The following is a 17,875-nucleotide window of genomic DNA, read 5'->3' on the forward strand; positions in this document are numbered from 1 at the left end:
ATCTGGTCATGGTTACGAGAGGGTGCTGGGTCAAGTGCTATCCACCAAAATGCCGTGCAGCACTAGCAATTTAAACAGCAATCAGCCCCATTAACGATCCTTCTGGCAGCTATTCCTAGTACAAGGCTCAATTCCTTTACCAAGATGATGTCTCGCACTAACATGGACTAAACCTGTGTTTCAGCTGAAGACCCCATCTTGGCCACCTTGGAGGCTCTTTTGTGCCTAAAGGAGCTGGCAAATATCACTCCCTAGGTCCTTGCTGGATAAGCAAATGAGCTTTATTTAAAAGTAGAATTTTTTAAATGTGCAGTTGAGTATTTTGACAAAAAAAGTACTCTCTCCAGACTTTACTTCTCTCCCCCCCCCCCCCCCACCCACCTCTTTCCAAAGGCATCTACGTATATAAAGAAAAATCACTTTGAGGATATTGTTGGCTTGGAGTTGTATCATGGCTGATATAACCTGTGGTACTTCTGTTTTTTTTAAGTTGTTACTAATTGCAAATAATTTAAATTTGTTCTGTGTTCTTATGCAGCTGGACAAGAATTCCCACTGAGCACTTACTCCGAGGCTCCCCACCCCCACCTCAAAGACGATATGGACATACTATGGTGGCATTTGATCGACATCTCTATGTGTTTGGTGGCGCTGCAGATAACACATTGCCTAATGAGCTGCATTGCTACGATGTGGACTCTCAGACATGGGAGGTTATCCAGCCCAGCCCAGACAGTGAGGTGAGTTGAGTTGTGTACTGTATTCAAAATGCATGTAGAAGAAATTGTCCAATTTTCATTTAGTTTTGAAATATTTTCTTGGTACCACATGATCTAATTTTTTTTCCAATTTTCAAACAATAGATAATTTGAGCAATTTTAAGTTGTAAAAGATGCTCTTCGAAAGATCTCTGATATGTTATATGACTTCTCATAGCAGTGATATTTATATAGAATCATTCCTTGCCCCTCCCTTAATTCGCCTTCCCTGCCCATGGTCAGTGTTGAGTTCTTTTCCTCTTGCCATTGGTTGCTTTCATGCCCTTACTGCAAGTGAGAGCATGTATGAATGTTTATGCCCTGCTGTTGGCTTTGCAGTAAAATGCTCCTCTTCTTCCCCACCCCCACCCCACCTTTCAGGGATGTGACTTTTTTTTTGACATGTCCTTTAAATACAGAAGCCTTTCGGTAACTCCTCTTAGCCTGCCTTTAGCAAGTTTTGTTTTAATTTACCGATCATGATTAAAGTAGGTAATTCATATTGTCTTCAAAGAGGAGTTGACGAGATCAATGTCTCTTGTTCAATTCTCTGTCTGATTGCCTAAGTTATTTGTAGTAACTAAAAGATTTTCTCATTTTGCATATAAAGAGTACAGGACCTAAATTGAGTTATCTTGATGCAGACATTTGTAAACTACAATAATGTTGTTTCAACCACACATAGTATCACTATTTGGATTTCATGTTATACCAGACACAATAGCAGTAACATATTTTAATGTGACGGGAAATGTTGTTTTGTTTATGTCAGAATACGCATTAGGCAAAAAAAATCTTGTTTTCAAAAGATTAATTTTACATGTAATGGTGAATATTTTTGTATTTAACATACAAAAGCATTCCTTCATTTATTTCCCTCTCCCAAAAGTCTGTTCTTCAAGCATGACCCAAACAATTGTTCACATCTGTACAATTATGACACAGTACACATAGCATGTTACTCAAAGGATGTAATTTACTCTTGAAATGTATTTTTCACATGTCCTTGACTGCATTGCTCAGTACGTATTAATGCTTTGCTGAGATAGTGTAAGTGAGGGGATTTCTCCTATCTGACTGGCCAAGTTAGTAGAGGGGAGTGAGAATTGTGCAAATGGTCCAACCAAGATTGTTGTTTTGGGATAATAAAAGAAAATGCAGGAAATTCACAAGTAGTTAACGCCCATGAAGAAAAAAAAAAAGTGGTTTGCTTTTATTCTTTCATGGGATGTGAGTGATACTGGCAAGGCCAGCATTTGTTCCCTATCCCTAATTCCCCTTGAGAAGGTGGTGGTGAGTCACCACCTTGAACCGCTGCAGTCCGCCTGGTGTAGGTACACCCACAGTGCTATTAGGAAGGAAGTTTCAGAATTTTGACCCTGCAACAAAGAAGGAATGGTGAAATAGTTCCAAGTCAGGATGATGTGTGACTTGGAGGAGAACTTGCAGGTGGTGGAGTTCCCATGCATCTGCTGTCCTTGTCCTTCTAGGTTGTAGAGGTCGCGTGTTTGGAATGTGCTGTCGAAGGAGGCTTGGGAAGTTGCTACATTGCAGCTGGTATTTGGTACACACTGTTGCCATTGGGCAACTCTAGTGGAGGGAGTGAATGCTGAAGGTGGTGGATGGGTTGCTGATCAAGCTATTTTGTCCTGGATGGTGTCGAGCTTCTTCGGTGTTGTTGGAGCTGCACTCATCCAGGCAAGTGGAGAGTATTCCGTCACTCCTGACTTGTACCTTGTAGATGGTGGACAAGCTTTGTGAAGTCAGGAGGTGAGTTACTCACCACAGAATTCCCAGCCTCTGACCTGCTTTTGTAGTCACAGTATTTATATGGCTGGTCCAGTTAAGTTTCTGGTCAGTGGTAACCCCAGGATGTTGGTGAAGGAGGATTCAGTGATGATAATGTCAAGGGGAAGATGGTTAGATTCTCTCTCATTCGAGATAGTCATTGCCTGGCATTTCTGTGGCATGAATGTTACTGCCACATATCAGCCCAAGCCTGAATATTATCCAGGGTCTTGCTGCACGTGCATATGGACTGCTTCAGTACCTGAGGAGTCGTGACTAGTACTGAACACTGCAATCATCTGCGACATCCCCACTTCTGACCTTATGCAGGACGGAAGGTCAGTGATGAAGCAGCTGAAGATGGTAGGACACTACTCTGAGGAACGGCACAGTGGTTAGCACCGCAGCCTCACAGCTCCAGGGACCTGGGTTCGATTCTGGGTACTGCCTGTGTGGAGTTTGCAAGTTCTCCCTGTGTCTGCGTGGGTTTTCTCCGGGTGCTCCGGTTTCCTCCCACAAGCCAAAAGACTTGCAGGTTGGTAGGTAAATTGGCCATTATAAATTGTCACTAGTATAGGTAGGTGGTAGGGAAATACAGGGGGCAGGTGGGGATGTTTGGTAGGAATATGGGATTAGTGTAGGATTAGTATAAATGGGTGGTTGATGGTCAGCACAGACTCGGTGGGCCGAAGGGCCTGTTTCAGTGCTGTATATCTAATCTAATCTAATCTAATCTAACTCCTGTAGCAATGTAGCAATGTCTGGGGCTTGGATATTTGGCTTCCAACAACCACAGCTATCTTCTTTTGTGCTTGGTATGACTCCAACCAGTGAAGATTTTTTCCTCTGATTTCCCTTGACTCCAATTTTGCTCAATCCTCTTGATGCCACATTTGGTTAAGAGCTGCCAGAATGTCCCGGGCAGTTACTTTCATCTCAACTCTTGAATTCAGCTCTTTTGTACATGTTTGGGCCAAATCTGTAATGAGGTCATGAGCCGAGTAGCCCTGGCGGAACCCAAACTGAGAATCGGTGAGCAGGTTATTGTTGTGTAAGCGACGCTTGATAGCATTATCGATGACACGTTCCATCACTTTGCTGATGATCAAGTATAGACTGATGAGCCGGTAATTGGCTGGATTGGATTTGTTCTGCTTTTTGTGGACAGGGCATAACTGGGTGATTTTCTACATTAGTGGGTAGATTCCAGTGTTGTAGCTGTACTGGAACAGCTTGGCTAGGAGCACAGCTAGTTCTAGAGCACAGGTCTTCAGTACTACAACCAAGATGTTATCAGGGCCCATAGCCTTTGCAGTATCCAGTGCCTTCAGCCGTTTCTTGATATCGCATGGAGTGAATTGAATTGGCTGAAAACTGGCATCTGTGATGCTGGGAACCTCAGGAGGAGGCCGCGATGGATCATCTACTCAGCACTTCTGGCTAAAGATGTTTGCAAATGATACAGCCTTGTCTTTTGCACTGATGTGCTGGATTCCCCCATCATTGAAGATGGGGGATGTTTGTGGAGCCTCCTCCTCTGGTTAGTTGTTCAATTGTCCACCGCCATGCAGGACTGCAGAGTTTTGATCTGATCAGTTGGTTGTGGGTAGTGCTATATTGTGCTGCTTCTGCTTTTTAGCATGCATGCAATCCTGTGTTGTAGCTTCACCAGGTTGCCACCTCATTTTTAGGTATTCCTGGTGCTGCTCCTGGTATGCTCTCCTGCACTCCTCATTGGACCACGGTTGATCCTCTGGCTTGATGGTAATGGTAGAGTGCGGGATAGGCCGGGCATGAGATAACAGATTGTGGTTGAATAGAGTTCTGCTGCTGCTGATGGGTCGCAGCGCCTCATGGTTGCCCAGTTTTGAGCCACCAGATCTGTTCTGAATCTATCCCATTTAGCACAGTGGTAGTGCCACACGACACGATGGACGGTGTCCTCAGTGTGAAGACAGGACTGAGTCTCCACAAGGATTGTGCGGTCACTTCTATCTGTACTGTCATGGACAGATGCAGCTGCGACAGGTAGCTTGGTGAGGACGAGGTGAAGCAGGCTTTTCCCTCTTGTTGGTTCTGTCACCACCTGCTGAGACCCAGTCTGGCAGATCTGTCCTTCAGGGCTTGGTTAGTAGCGGTGCTACCGAGCCACTCTTGATAATGTGCATTGATGTTCCCCCACCCAGTGTACATTTTGTGCCCTTTTGTGTGTGTCGCATCCTGCTTTGCGCTTTGCAGATGATGACTGATTTCTGTTTCTAGCATTTACAGCTTTTTTTTTTATTTGACTGTTATTTTGGGACTTTGCTCAAGCTCATGATGTGTCCAGGGTCTTCTCCATCACTATTTCACAGCACACCATTCGGTGGTGTAATTATTGAAACAGCAAAACTGAACATTCAGCATTCCGCTCGGCAGAATGTTTCCTTGGTTCAGTTAAGTAGAAACTCTTTGCTGTGATTGCAAGCCTGAGCACTTGTGTGTGGTGTGCTACAAGGCTGAAATGATATTAACTACAGTTAATAAAAAGAACTGTCTACAGCCTTTTGTTAGAAAACTGCTGATAATATTACTTAGTATATACTGCATGGAAACAGTCCATTTGGCCCAACTAGTCTGTGCTGGTGTTTATAGTCCAAACATGTCACCCCTCATTCAGTTTACCTGTAATATTCTATCTAATATAATCCTGTCTGTTGTGCCATTTTTACGTGCTATAATATTCCATTACATAAGTCTCACCTTTATCTATGTTTTATTGTCTTCGAAATATAGGGGAGCAACTTGTACACAGAGGCAATTTATGATCCGGATTTTATGGTAAGTTGCTTATTCTGCTAGTATTGCACTTCATATAAGTGTAAAATAGTGAATTTGTGAAGTTGACTCATGGTTTCTAAGAAAATGAGTGTAAGGTTTGGGGCGGGCAGGGGGGTGTGTTGAATTATTGTATATTACCAGTTTGTAAATTGCCCCATGATTTAAACCAGTATAGTGTGAAAGGTTTGACTTTTCACAATATATTCTGTGTTTCCCATGGGTTAAGGAAGCTGCTTTGTTCACTCATTAGTTGCAAGTATTGTTGTCTTTTCTCCCAGTATTTCCTGTGGAAGAGGAAGAGCAGCCTTTATCTGTATACAGAGCTTTAAAACCATTGTTTCGTGTTGCCGTTGTAATTAACAATACACCTTCTCTTGTAAGTGGAGAGACAACTGTCTTGCAGATTTGTTTGTTTTGGCACAGAGGTGTCGCATTAAGTCACAGTACAGAATGTTTCTTCAGAGCCTTTAGGTTTAAGATAATTTCATTAATCAGTTTCTTCATTGTGGTGAGGCAGGCGTCGAGTAATTCTGTCAGAGTATTAAGGAATCTGACAATTTTTAATATAAAAAACAATTATCCAGTAACTTCAGTGTTTTTAGGAATATGTAAAGTTTGAGAGGGTGCACTAACTAATTGGAGGAGGGAAACTGAAGGTGTATATGGGGACATGGGATACAAGCAGGCAATTATTCAGGGTGTTTGCATCAAAAAGGTGTGATATTCTATTTCCACACCTGAGGCCAAAACGTTTATTGCTATAACACTGTCTGCTTTTTTTAAAACTGCATTTAGTGTTTGTGTTCTGCTAAGTTAAAGATACCTGTGCATCAGAACTTGTGCAAGGGGCCTGTCACAGTAATGTTAGCTCAAAAGTAAAATCCGAGGTGGAACACTCAATGACTTTGGAAACCCCAATCACAGACCACAAATAAATCATAAGATCATAAGTAATAGGATCCAGAGTAGGCCATTCGGCCCCTTGAGCCTGCTCTGCCATTCAATAAGATGATGGCTGATCTGATTGTGGCCTTACTTCTACTTTGCTGCCAGACACCCATAACTCTTGACTCTTGTTTAGATCAAAAATCTGTCTAACTAAGCCTTGAATGTATTCAATGAACCAGCCTCCACTGCGCTCTGGGGAAAGAGAATTCTAAAGATTAACAGCCCCCGAGAGAAGAAATTCCTCCTCATTGCCATCTTAAATGGGAGACCCCTTATCTTGAAACTGTACCTGGTTCCAGATTCCCCCATGAGGAGGAGAATGACAAACCCTTCATCCCAGGAATCAGCCTATTGAACCTTCATCCCAGGAATCAGCCTAGTGAACCTTCTCTGAACTGCAAGTATATCCCTCCTTAAGTAAGGAGACCAAAACTGTACACCGTACTCTAGGTGCAGCCTCACCAATGCCCTGTACAGTTGTAGCAAGACTTCCCTACTCTAATACCCCTTGCAATAAAGGTCAACATTCAATTTGCCTTCCTAATTAATTACTTGCTGTAACTGCATGTTAACTTTTTGTGACTCATGCATGAGGACACCCAGATCCCTCTGTACCACAGCACTCTACTGTCTCTCTCCATTTAAATAATCTGCTTTTCTGTTCTTCCTACCAAAGTGGACAACCTCACATTTTCCCACATTATACTCATTTGCTAAATTTTTGTCCACTCATTTAACGTATCTATATTCCTCTGCAGATTCTGTGTCCTCCTCACAACTTGCTTTCCTACCTATCTTTGTATCATCAGTAAATTTGGCTACAATACACTCGGCCCCTTCATCCAAGTCATTAATATCACTTGTAAATGGTTGTGGCCCCAGCACTGATCCCTGTGACACTCCACTAGTTGCAGTTTGCCAACCTGAAAATGTTTCATATCTCTACTCTCTTTCCTGTTAGTTAGCCAATCCTCTGTCCGTGCTAATATATTACCCCAACACCATGAGCTCTTATCTTGTGTGGTAACCTTTTATGTAGCCTTTTGGAAATCCAAATACACTACATCTACTGGTTTTCCTTTATCCTTCCTGCTTGTTACTTCCTCGAAGAACTCTAATAAATTTGTCAAACACGATTTCCCTTTCATAAAAACATGTTGACTCTGCCTGATTGCATTGATTTTCTAAATGTCCTGCTGCTACTCCCTTAATAATGGGATTCGAGCATTTTCCCAATGATAGATGTTAGGCTAACTGGCCTATAGTTTCCTACTTTCTGTCTCACTCTTTTCGTGAATAGAGGTGTTACATTTGCTGATTTAAATTTGCTGGGACCTTTACAGAATCTAGGGAATTTTGGAAGATTACAACCAATGCGTCACACTCTCTGCAGCCACTTCTTTTAAGTCCCTGGGATGCAGGCCATCGGGTTCAGGGGACATGTCAGCCTTTAGTCCTATTAGTTTCCCTCGTAATTTTTCTCTTGTGATAGTGATTGTTTTCGGTTCCTCCCTCCCTTTTACCCCTTTATTTTCTACTATTCTTGGGATACTTTTAGTGCCTTCTTCCATGAAGACAGATGTAAAATACTTGTTCAAACTCTCTGCTGTTTCCTTGTTTGTAGTTATTAATTCCCCAGTCTCATCTTCTAATGGGCCAATGCTTACTTTAGCCATTCTTTTCCTTTTTATATACTTGTAGAAGCTTTTACTATCTGTCTTTACATTTCTTTCTAGTTTAGTAGAAATGGGTACCATTGATACTGCAGTATGAATTTTTCCATCGATCAAGTCTTCAGTGTATTCTGAGATGGGGATATTATGAGCCCTTCGGCATGTTAATATGTACCGCACACCAATAGGACAACACTGCAGTTACTCTTATGTAGCCCTCCATGCAAATATGGGTACATTCAATGATGGCAGTAAATCTAAATGAATTATAATGCAGATTTTAGTAGTATGGCATTTTTCCTGCTGTGGATCTACACTAGGTTATTTTAAGAAACTCAACTAAAAGCAGGAAGAATCAAACTTGCAAGACATTTTGTTTTTTTAGCTTATCGTTGTCTTCTCATGCAGTTTAAGGTTAATCTCTGTATGTAGCTGCCAAAGACAACAGTTAGTCATGGACTTCATAAAAATTTCACTCTAAATGTTGAGCAAACTGCTTTAATGCATCTCTGGAAATAACATTGCTGTATCAATATAATTCATTCAGATTTGATTTATTTGTTTTGACACATCAAAGCTTCACACTTTTTAAAAGAAAAACCTTGGACTACTATCCAAGCTGTTGGTAACATTGATTTCTGATGAATTTGTAACTTTAATAATGGGATATCAGAAGTAATTAATGGATTATTAATATCCCCACAGCCCCCACATCCTCCTCTTGCCACAAATCTATCTTGCAGTTCAGTTATGGACCTTGCAAGTGGTCCGGAGGAATCCTTTGCATTGCATATCCATCAGTTCTGAACCATCTGTTTGAAGAATAGTCTTAATAGGTGAGGAGTTTAACCTCAGTTAGAATTTTGCTGTCATTGCAGAACAACCTAAGCATTTTTCATCCCTGCTTCGCTTGGTCTTCAAAGTCTGTCCAGGCTGAAGTTGCCATTCATCAGTTACCGATGAGGCACTTAGGATAGATTTTTCTTTTTGATTTGTTCATAAGATGTGGGAGTCCCTGGCAAGGCCAATTGCTCATCCCTAATTGCCTTTGGGAAGGTGCTGGTGAGCCGCCTTCTTGACCTGCTGCAGTCCATATGGTGTAGTATACCACAGTGCTATTAGGAAGGAAGTTCCAGGATTTTGACCCAGCAACAGTGAAGGAACGGCAATTTAGTTCCAAGTCAGGATAGTGTGTGGCTTGGAGGGGAACTTGCAGGTGGTGGTATTCCCATGCATCTGCTGCCCTTGTCTTTCTAGGTGGTAGAGGTCACGAGTTTAGAAGGTACTGTCGAAGGAGCCTTGGTAAGTTGCTGTAGTACATCTTGTAGCTAATGTTTAAGATCGTGAATCGGGTGCTGATCCTGGATGGTGTCGAGCGTCTTGATGTTGTTGGAGCTGCACTCATCCAGGCAAGTGGAGATTATTCGATCACACTCCTGACTTGTACCTTGCAGTCCGGGGGTGAGTTACTCGCCTCAGTAGCCCAGCCTCTGACCTGCTCTTGTAATATTTATTTGGCTGGTCCATTTAATTTCTGGTCAATGGTAACCCCCAAGATGTTGATGGTAGGGGTTTCAGCAATGGTAATACCATTGACCATGGGGAGGTGGTTAGATTCTCTCTTGTTGGAGATGGTCATTTCCTGGCACGTGTGGCACAGATGTTACTTGCCACTTATCAGCTCAAGTCTGAATGTTGTCTAGGTTCTTGCTGCATGCAGCACGGACTGCTTCAGTATCTGAAGAGTCGTGAATGGTTCTGAACACTGTCCGAGCATCCCCACTTCTGACCTTATGTTGGAGGGAAGGTCATTGATGAAGCAGCGGAAGATGGTTGGGCCTAGGACCCCACCCTGAGGAGCTTCTGCACTGATGTCCTGGGGCTTACATGATTAACCTCCAATAACCACAAGCATCATCTTTTGTGCCCCTTGAATTTTCCAGTCAATAACTTGAGATCTCCTGTTGAGCCGTATAATGCTGCATTCGGGGGAGTAACATTCCACTAATTAGCCCGTTGTGCAAGATGGTGAGTAGAGTTCCCGCAGCACCGTATCATTAGTAAAAAAGAGCACTGCAATATTTTCATAGAAGCCTGGGTCAGACTCTCCACGCCTGTCCTTTTCAATGCCATTCAACATGATTAATTAGGATGGGTGGCAGTAAGCACCCTGCCTCATTTGTCTTTTGAGAGAGATGGATTCAATGAGTCTTTCATCTAGCCTGTAATGGATCTTGGATCTAGAGTACACATCCCAGATAAAATGCAACATTTGGCTTCCAGTACTGCTTTAACTGCAGCCTACTTTCACCTGACTGGTCTCCATCCCTTTGCAGCTACCTTAACAAGGTGCTATTTAGTGGACTGACTGAACATGTACAATGTTTGCTTGTGTCCACTTGCTCAGAAGTTATTGATGCCAGGAGTGAGATGAAATACTCTGCACTTGCCTGGATGAGTGCAGCTCCAACAGCACTCAAGAAGCTCAACACCATCCAGGACAAAGTAGCTTGCTTGATTGCTACCCCATCCACCACCTTTAAATATTCACTCCCTCCACCAGTGGCACACTATGGCTGCAGTATGTACCTTCTACAAGATGCACTGCAGCAACTCGCGAAGGCTCCTTTTGATGCACCTTCCAAACCTGCGACCTCTACCACTGAGAAGGGTAAGGGCAGCAGGCGCATGGGAACACCATCACCTGCAAGTTTCACTTTAAGTCACACACCATGCTGATTTGGAATATATCGCTGTTCCTTCACTGTCGCTGGGTAAAGATCCTGGAACTTCCTATATAAGAGTACTGAGTGAGTACGTTCAACACATGGACTGCAGCAGTTCAAGAGGTGGCTCACCATCATCTTCTCAAGGGCAATTAGGGATGGACAATAAATGCTGGTCTTGCCAGTGATGCCCACATTTCATGAATGAATTTTTTAAAAAAGGAGTTAAGGTGGAGGGCTAGGAGGAAGTGCTGCCAATAATACATTGTCCTGGCATCCAGGAAAACTACCCCCTGGTGAAAGATCCAGTGCCTCTTGACAGCCTTGGTACCAGATTATAGGGTTACCTCTGGCATATGTGCTGTCAATCCAGGGTATTAGAACTACAAATTAATTAGTTCTGTGTCAGTTAGAATTGAGCATATTTTATTCACTTTAATCAGTTGTGTGCATATATAAACAGTATGCAATTTCACTGGCATACAACAACACGTAGGGGGTGCATAATTATATATCTTCAAAACTGAGATTTTCTTGTCTTCACCTTCATCTCTCTTTCGTCTCTCTACCAATTCTGTACAATCTCTTTCTTTTCTCTCATCTTTATCTTTGGTTTTTGGTCATTTTCCTGATCTGCCATTGTGTTGGGGGGTGGGGCGAGTGGGGGTGCTATGGTTTACATATGTTAGATGGGTATGTGGTTTTGCTGGAAATTTTCCATGTAACAAATGATTTTATATAGGCAGACTAGTGCTGCAGCCTTGTGGAGTGAGAACGTGTTTACCACAGAATGGAGAACAGGGCAATATCTTTCATTCTCTACATGGTGAATTTCTGAACTTGACTGTGCTGTCGTGGGAGGTTGAGGATAAATGCTGCTTGTTTTTTCCCACAGGATGATGGTTAAATCAGGGACAGAGCCACATCAGTGCTATTGCGTCTCATAATGCTCTCTTTTGGGTCTTCTGAAGACTTTGCGTTCACAATGAGAAAGAAAATAAAAAATCAGCATGGGATACAACTTGCTGCCTGGTCTCTGGGCTGAGGGGTGATTCATGAGGCTGATGCATGAGGACTTGATGGGGAAAAAAAAATTCTAACTTGATTAGTGCTTCCAGTTTATTGAATGGTATAGTTGAACAGCCATTATATTTAAATGAGAAGTTAAAAGTCAATTGGACTGTTCTTGGGCTGCGATAACTTTAATTTTACCAGAGAAAAATGAACTTGACCAGGGCATAAAACTAATCTTGCTTGGGTTGTCTCAACTGTTTCCTCCCTCCACCCCCACCACCCCCCCCACGGCAATTGTGAGTGAAAGGGTAAAAGTTATCGGTTGTGTTGGTGAAGATGATCTGTTAAAAAGACTTGGATTTTTATAGTGCTTTCATGACCACCGGATGTCTCAAAATGCTTTACAGCCAATTAAGTACTTTTTTTGAAGTGTAGTTGCTCTTGTAATGTGGGAAATCTCCATTGTTTTGGTTAAGCTCGAGTGTACATGTGGGATTAAATGAGCTCGCTGTACATCTGTGGGTCTAGGTTCAATCCCTTAGTAAAAAGCTGCTTGCTTTCCAGAGTGTGATTGTGATACAATTCAGTACTTAGCTGTGGACATCATTCATTATGCAGCACGCTAGCACTGTCGAGTGGTAGAAGAGTATTACTGCATTCATAACACGTGGGGTAATCCATGTTTCATCATTGTGCAACTTTCATGCCATAATGGACGAAGTTTTTGACTCGAGTACATCTGGAGTAGTGTTGGATTGTGTGCTTGGTGGCTTAGCTAAGCAGGCTACTGTAGAAGTAAATGCGGCAGATTAAAATATGATACAATTTTTTTCTTTTTAATATCCTGGGACTGTAAATAATTTCCTGGATGAGTGGGCAGATAGACCTATGACAATTCTGCTTTGTCAATTCCCTGCCAGAAATAGAACAAAAGCAATCGGGGGTCTTCTTTCTTTTGGGCCTCCTTATCTCAAGAGACAATGGATACGCGCCTGGAGGTGGTCAGTGATGCTGTCGGGGGTGATGCTGTTGATTTTCTGTCTTTCTGGGCAAATGCGAAGTCTCCAAACAAAAACACAGTTGAAATCAACCTTATCTGTTCCTTAACAGCTATGGATTAGAGAACTGAGCAAATAAACCACATTCGCATAGCTGAGCATTTACAAGGAGGGATTACACAAACTAGGGTTATATTTACTGGAATTTAGAAGGTTATTTGATGATTTGATCAAAGTTTTCAAGATATTATGGGGTAGGTTAAAGAGATGAGGTTGATGGAGAGAAACTATTGCTGCTGGTTGGGAAGTCTCGGACTTTGGGAGGGTGGGGCATAGTCTAAAGATTAGAGCCAGACATTTCAGGAGTGAAATTAGGGCCAGAATTTCACTTTGAGGCAACGGCCCCACCCACCAGCTAAAATGTTTGGGGAGAGCCCCCCTGTGCTACGCAGCAGTTGTGCGTGGCCCAGGCTCTTAATTGGCCTCGGTCGGGACTTCCACCACTCTGAGGCAGGAAGTTCCACCTCAGTGCTGCCAGCCAGAGGGCGGGCAGCTCCTCAGTCCCAGCGGTGGATGGATGTCGCCTTTCAGGAAGGTAAGTGGGTTTGGGCCTTGCTGGGGGCAATTGGCTGGGCCCTGGCGAGGGGGGTTGGGGTCTAGGGCAGGGGGATAATTTTAGCGGGGGTGGCTAATGCTGCCTGGAGGGCCCCTCTGTGGGACACAGAGTGGCTGCCTCAGGTGCTGAAGTGCCAGTAGCGACGTGAAGAGGCCTTTAAGTGGGATTAATTGGCCACTTATAGGCCTCTGTTAGCCTGGGGCGGGCAGGCGACTTGTCACCTCCACTACGCTGGTAAAATAGTGGCGGGTAGGCAATGAGAGGCAGGTGGAGGTACAAATTTCCAGTTTAAGAAACACTTCTACACACAAAGAGTAGTAAAGTTTGGAACACTCCTGTAAATGGCAGTTGGTGCTCGATCAATAGTAAATTTTAAACCTGAAATTGTAAGATTTTTGTTAATCAAAGATATTATGGTATATGGGGCAAAGGCGGGTATATGAAGCTAGGTTGCACTTCGCCCATGTTCCCACAAAGAAAAAGGGTGGGATGGCCAATTCTAGAGCCCCCTGGATGTCAAGGAGCGTACAGGGTATGATGACGCAGAAAAGAAAAGCTTATGTCAGATGCTGAGAGGACTATAGAAAGTGGAGGGGTGAAATCAAAAAGGAAATTAGGAAAGCAAAGAGAGGGCATGAAAGAATATTGGCAAGAAAAATCAAGGAGAACCCAAAAATGTTTTATCGATACATGAAGAGTAAGAGAATAACTAAGGAAAGAGTAGGGCCCATAAAAGACCAAAAAGGTAACCTATGTGTGGAGGTTGAAGATGTGGGTGTGGTTCTTAACGAATACTTGGGGGTCTGTCTTCACAAAAGGGGGGAACAATGCAGACATTGTAGTTAAGGAGGAGGAGTGTGGATATTCAATATTGGATGCGATGAATGTAGGGAGAGAGAAAGTATTAAGGGGATTAGCATCCTTGCAAGTGGATAAAGTAGATAAATCACCAGGGCCGGGTGACATGTACCCCGATCTGTTAAAAGAAGCCAGGGAGGAAATAACAACGGTCTGACCATCATTTTCCAATCTTCACTGGATACAGATGTGCCGGAGAATTGGAGGTCTGCTAACATTGTACCTTTGTTTAAAAAGGGAGCGAAGGATAGACCAAATTATTACAGGCCAGTCCGTCTAACCTCGGTAGTGGGCAAATTATGGAATCGATTCTGCAAGACGGGATAAACTGTCACTTAGGCACAGGTTAATCAAGGAAAGTCAGCATGGGTTTGTTAAGGGAAGGTTGTGTCTGACTAACTTGATTGAATTTTTTAAGGAAGTAACAAGGAGGATTGATGAGGGTAGTGCAGTTGATGTGGTCTACATGGATTTTAGCAGGGCTTTTGACAAGGTCCCACGTGACATTTTTTTTTTAGAAAAAACTAAAAGCCCATGGGATCCAGGGAAATGTAACAAGTTGGATATAAAATTGGCTCAGTGGCAAGAAACAAAGGGTAATTGTTGCCGGGTGTTTTTGCGGCTGGAAGCTTCTTTCCATGGGGTTTCACAGGGCTCAATACTGCTTTATGTGGCATACATTAATGATTTGGGCATAAATGTAGGGAGCATGATCAAGGAGTTTGCAGACGACACAAAAATTAGCTGCGTGGCACAGTGGCGCAGTGGTTAGCACCGCAGCCTCACAGCTCCAGAGACCCGGGTTCGGTTCTGGGTACTGCCTGTGCGGAGTTTGCACGTTCTCCCTGTGACCGCGTGGGTTTCCGCCGGGTGCTCCGGTTTCCTCCCACAGCCAAAGACGTGCAAGTTGATAGGTAAATTAGCCATTGTAAATTGCCCCTAGTGTAGGTAGGTAGGTGGTGGGGTGTGGTAGGGAATATGGGATTAATGTAGGATTAGTATAAATGGGTGGTTGTTGTTCGGCACAGACTCGGTGGACCGAAGGGCCTGCTGTTTCAGTGCTGTATCTCTCTATGGTCTATGGTATGGTGGTTGATAGCAAGGAGGATACTTATAGTAGATTGCAGGAAGATATCAATGGACTGGTCAGGTGGGCAGAAAAGTGGCAAATGGAATTTAACTCAGAAGTATGAGGTGATGCATTTGGGGAGGTCAAACAAGGCAAAGGAATACACAATAAATGGGAGGATACAGAGAGGTGTAGAAGAAGTAGAGTATATGTCCACAGATCCCTGAAGGTAGCAGGACAGGTGATAAGGTGGTTAAGAAGGCATATGGAACCCTTTCCTTTATTAGCTGAGACGTAGAATATAAGAGTAGGGAGGTTATGCTGGAACTGTGTAAAACATTGGTTAGGCCGCAACTTGAGTACAGTGTGCAGTTGTGGTCACCTCGTTACAGAAAGGATGTAATTGCACTAGAGAAGGTACAGAGGAGATTTACAAGGATGTTGCCAGGACTGGGAAATTGAAGCTATGAGGAAAGATTGAATAGGGAGGATTGTTTTCCTTGGAACAGAGAAGGCTGAGGGGAGATTTGATTGAGATGTACAAGGCTGTGTGGGACCTGGATAGAGTGGATGGGAAGGGCATATTTATCTTACCAGAGGGTTAAGTGACTAGGGACATAAATTTAAAGTGATTGGTAGAAGAATTAGAGGGGAGATGAGGACATTATTTTGTCACCCAGAGGGTGGTAGGAGTCTGGAACACACTGCCTGAAAGGGTGGTAGAGGCAGAAAACCTCATCTCATTTAAAAGGTGCCTGGATGTGCACCTGAGGTGCCATAACTTGTTGGGCTACAGACTAAATGCTGGAAGTGGGATTAGGCTGGGTGGCTTTTTTTTGGCCAAGTGGCCTCTTTCTGTGCCATTAACTTTCTATGATTCTGTGTCATTAAATGGCGGAATAGGCTCGAGGGGCTGAATTACCTATTCCTGTTCCTATGCCTTTCACGACCACAGGACGTCCCAAAGTGCTTCACAACCAATGAAGTACTTTTGAAGTTCAGTCACTGTTGTAGGAAGCATTCATTCACTAATTCAGTCAGTTTGTGCATATCAAGCTCCCACAAATAGCAGACAAGACAAGATAATCTGTTTTTGTGATGTTGATTCAGGGACACGGGATAATTCCCCTGCTCTTCTTTGAAATAGTGCCGTGGGAACTTTTGTGTCCTCCTAATATCTTATCCGAAAGACAGCACCTTCAACAGTGCAGTGCTCCCTCAGTACTGCACTGGAGCGTCAGCCTTGATTTTTATGCTCAAGCCCTGGAGTGGAACCTATAACCTTCTGACTCAGAGGCAAGAGTGCTACCAACTGAATCACGGTTGACACAACAAGCAATTAGGAAAGGAAATGGTATGTTGCCCTTTGTTGCAAAGGGATTGAAGTATTACGAGTAAAGAAGTCTTTGCAATTTTATAGGTCCTTGGTGAGACCATGCCTGGAGTATTGTGTTCAGTTTTGGTCTCCTTTCTTAAGGAAATGTATACTTAGAGGGATTATGACAAAGGTTTACTAGTCTGATTCCTGATTGTCTTATGAGGAGCAATTAAGTAGACTATGCTTAATGTTTCCTATTTAGAAGAATGAGAAGTGATCTAATTGAAAAATATAAAATTCTTAAAGGGCTTGACAGGGTAGATCCTGGGAGGATGTTTCCCTTGGCTGGGAGTGTAGAACTAGAGGACACCGTCTCGGAATAAATGGTCAACTATTTAGGACTGAGTTGAGGAGAAATTTCTTCAATCAGAGGGTTGTGAATTTTTGGAATTTTCTACCCCAGAGGGTGAGGGCGTCCATTAGCTGGGGCATGCTTTTAGGGGGACAAAATAGTCGGGATGGATTATGGAAAGTCTGTCCACATGTTCTCTTCATCTCCATTCTTTACCCACCCCCCAACCCCTGCCATTCCCTTTTGGGATCAAGCATTGGTGGTAGCATAATGTGGGAACTGGAAATAGTGATGGGTGAGGGGAAAGAGAAAAATGTTTTATTTTGTTATCACAATGATGGGAAAAAATGAAATATTAGGCATGCAGTCAAGTTTGGGGTTGGTGCACACTTGTATACTGATGGAGCAGAACAGAGATTTTATAAATGCATTCAGTTTGTGCTATATCCAACTCAGTCAGAAGTGCTTGATGTGGCTGAATAGAGGAAACTTTATCTGTAACTTGATTTGACAGCACTTCATGTTGATAGTGGATGCATAAAATTAAAGTCCTTCCGATTCCATTCACAGTGACACCATCCCTCTCTCATCTCTTCTACCTGGTATCCCACCCCCATAAAAGATTTTTCCCCAACAGTGGAGGAAAGAGTAGATAAGTAATCTTCAAAGTTACTTCAGCCGTGAAATGTTTTCATCCTTTCAATTCGCAGATGCCCAGTGGAAGACTTTTCCATGCTGCAGCAGTTATTTCCGACGCTATGTATATCTTTGGTGGGACAGTGGACAACAATGTGAGGAGTGGAGAGATGTATCGGTTTCAGGTAAGCAATGCGCCAGGCGCTTATATACAAGCACATGCAGTTACACACATTGGCAGCTATGCATATTAGTTTCTATTTTATAAAACAAGTGGTGCCTGATGCTAAAGGTGGGCACT

General features: G+C 43.1%; 1 protein-coding gene across 2 annotated transcripts in view; it reads left to right on the top strand.

Moving 5' to 3' along the window:
* Positions 1–17,875, top strand: part of lztr1 (leucine zipper like post translational regulator 1) — a 340,836-nt gene that overhangs the window by 265,213 nt on the left and 57,748 nt on the right. For both annotated transcript variants that reach the window (XM_068055296.1, XM_068055295.1), the window contains exons 9-11: positions 539–740; positions 5,322–5,366; positions 17,649–17,759. In XM_068055296.1, the coding sequence (XP_067911397.1) occupies positions 539–740; positions 5,322–5,366; positions 17,649–17,759 (358 nt within the window). The remainder of the gene's footprint in view (positions 1–538; positions 741–5,321; positions 5,367–17,648; positions 17,760–17,875) is intronic.

The sequence above is a fragment of the Heterodontus francisci genome, chromosome 23 (assembly GCF_036365525.1).
Source record: "Heterodontus francisci isolate sHetFra1 chromosome 23, sHetFra1.hap1, whole genome shotgun sequence".
In the NCBI taxonomy this organism is placed as follows: Eukaryota; Metazoa; Chordata; class Chondrichthyes; order Heterodontiformes; family Heterodontidae; genus Heterodontus; species Heterodontus francisci.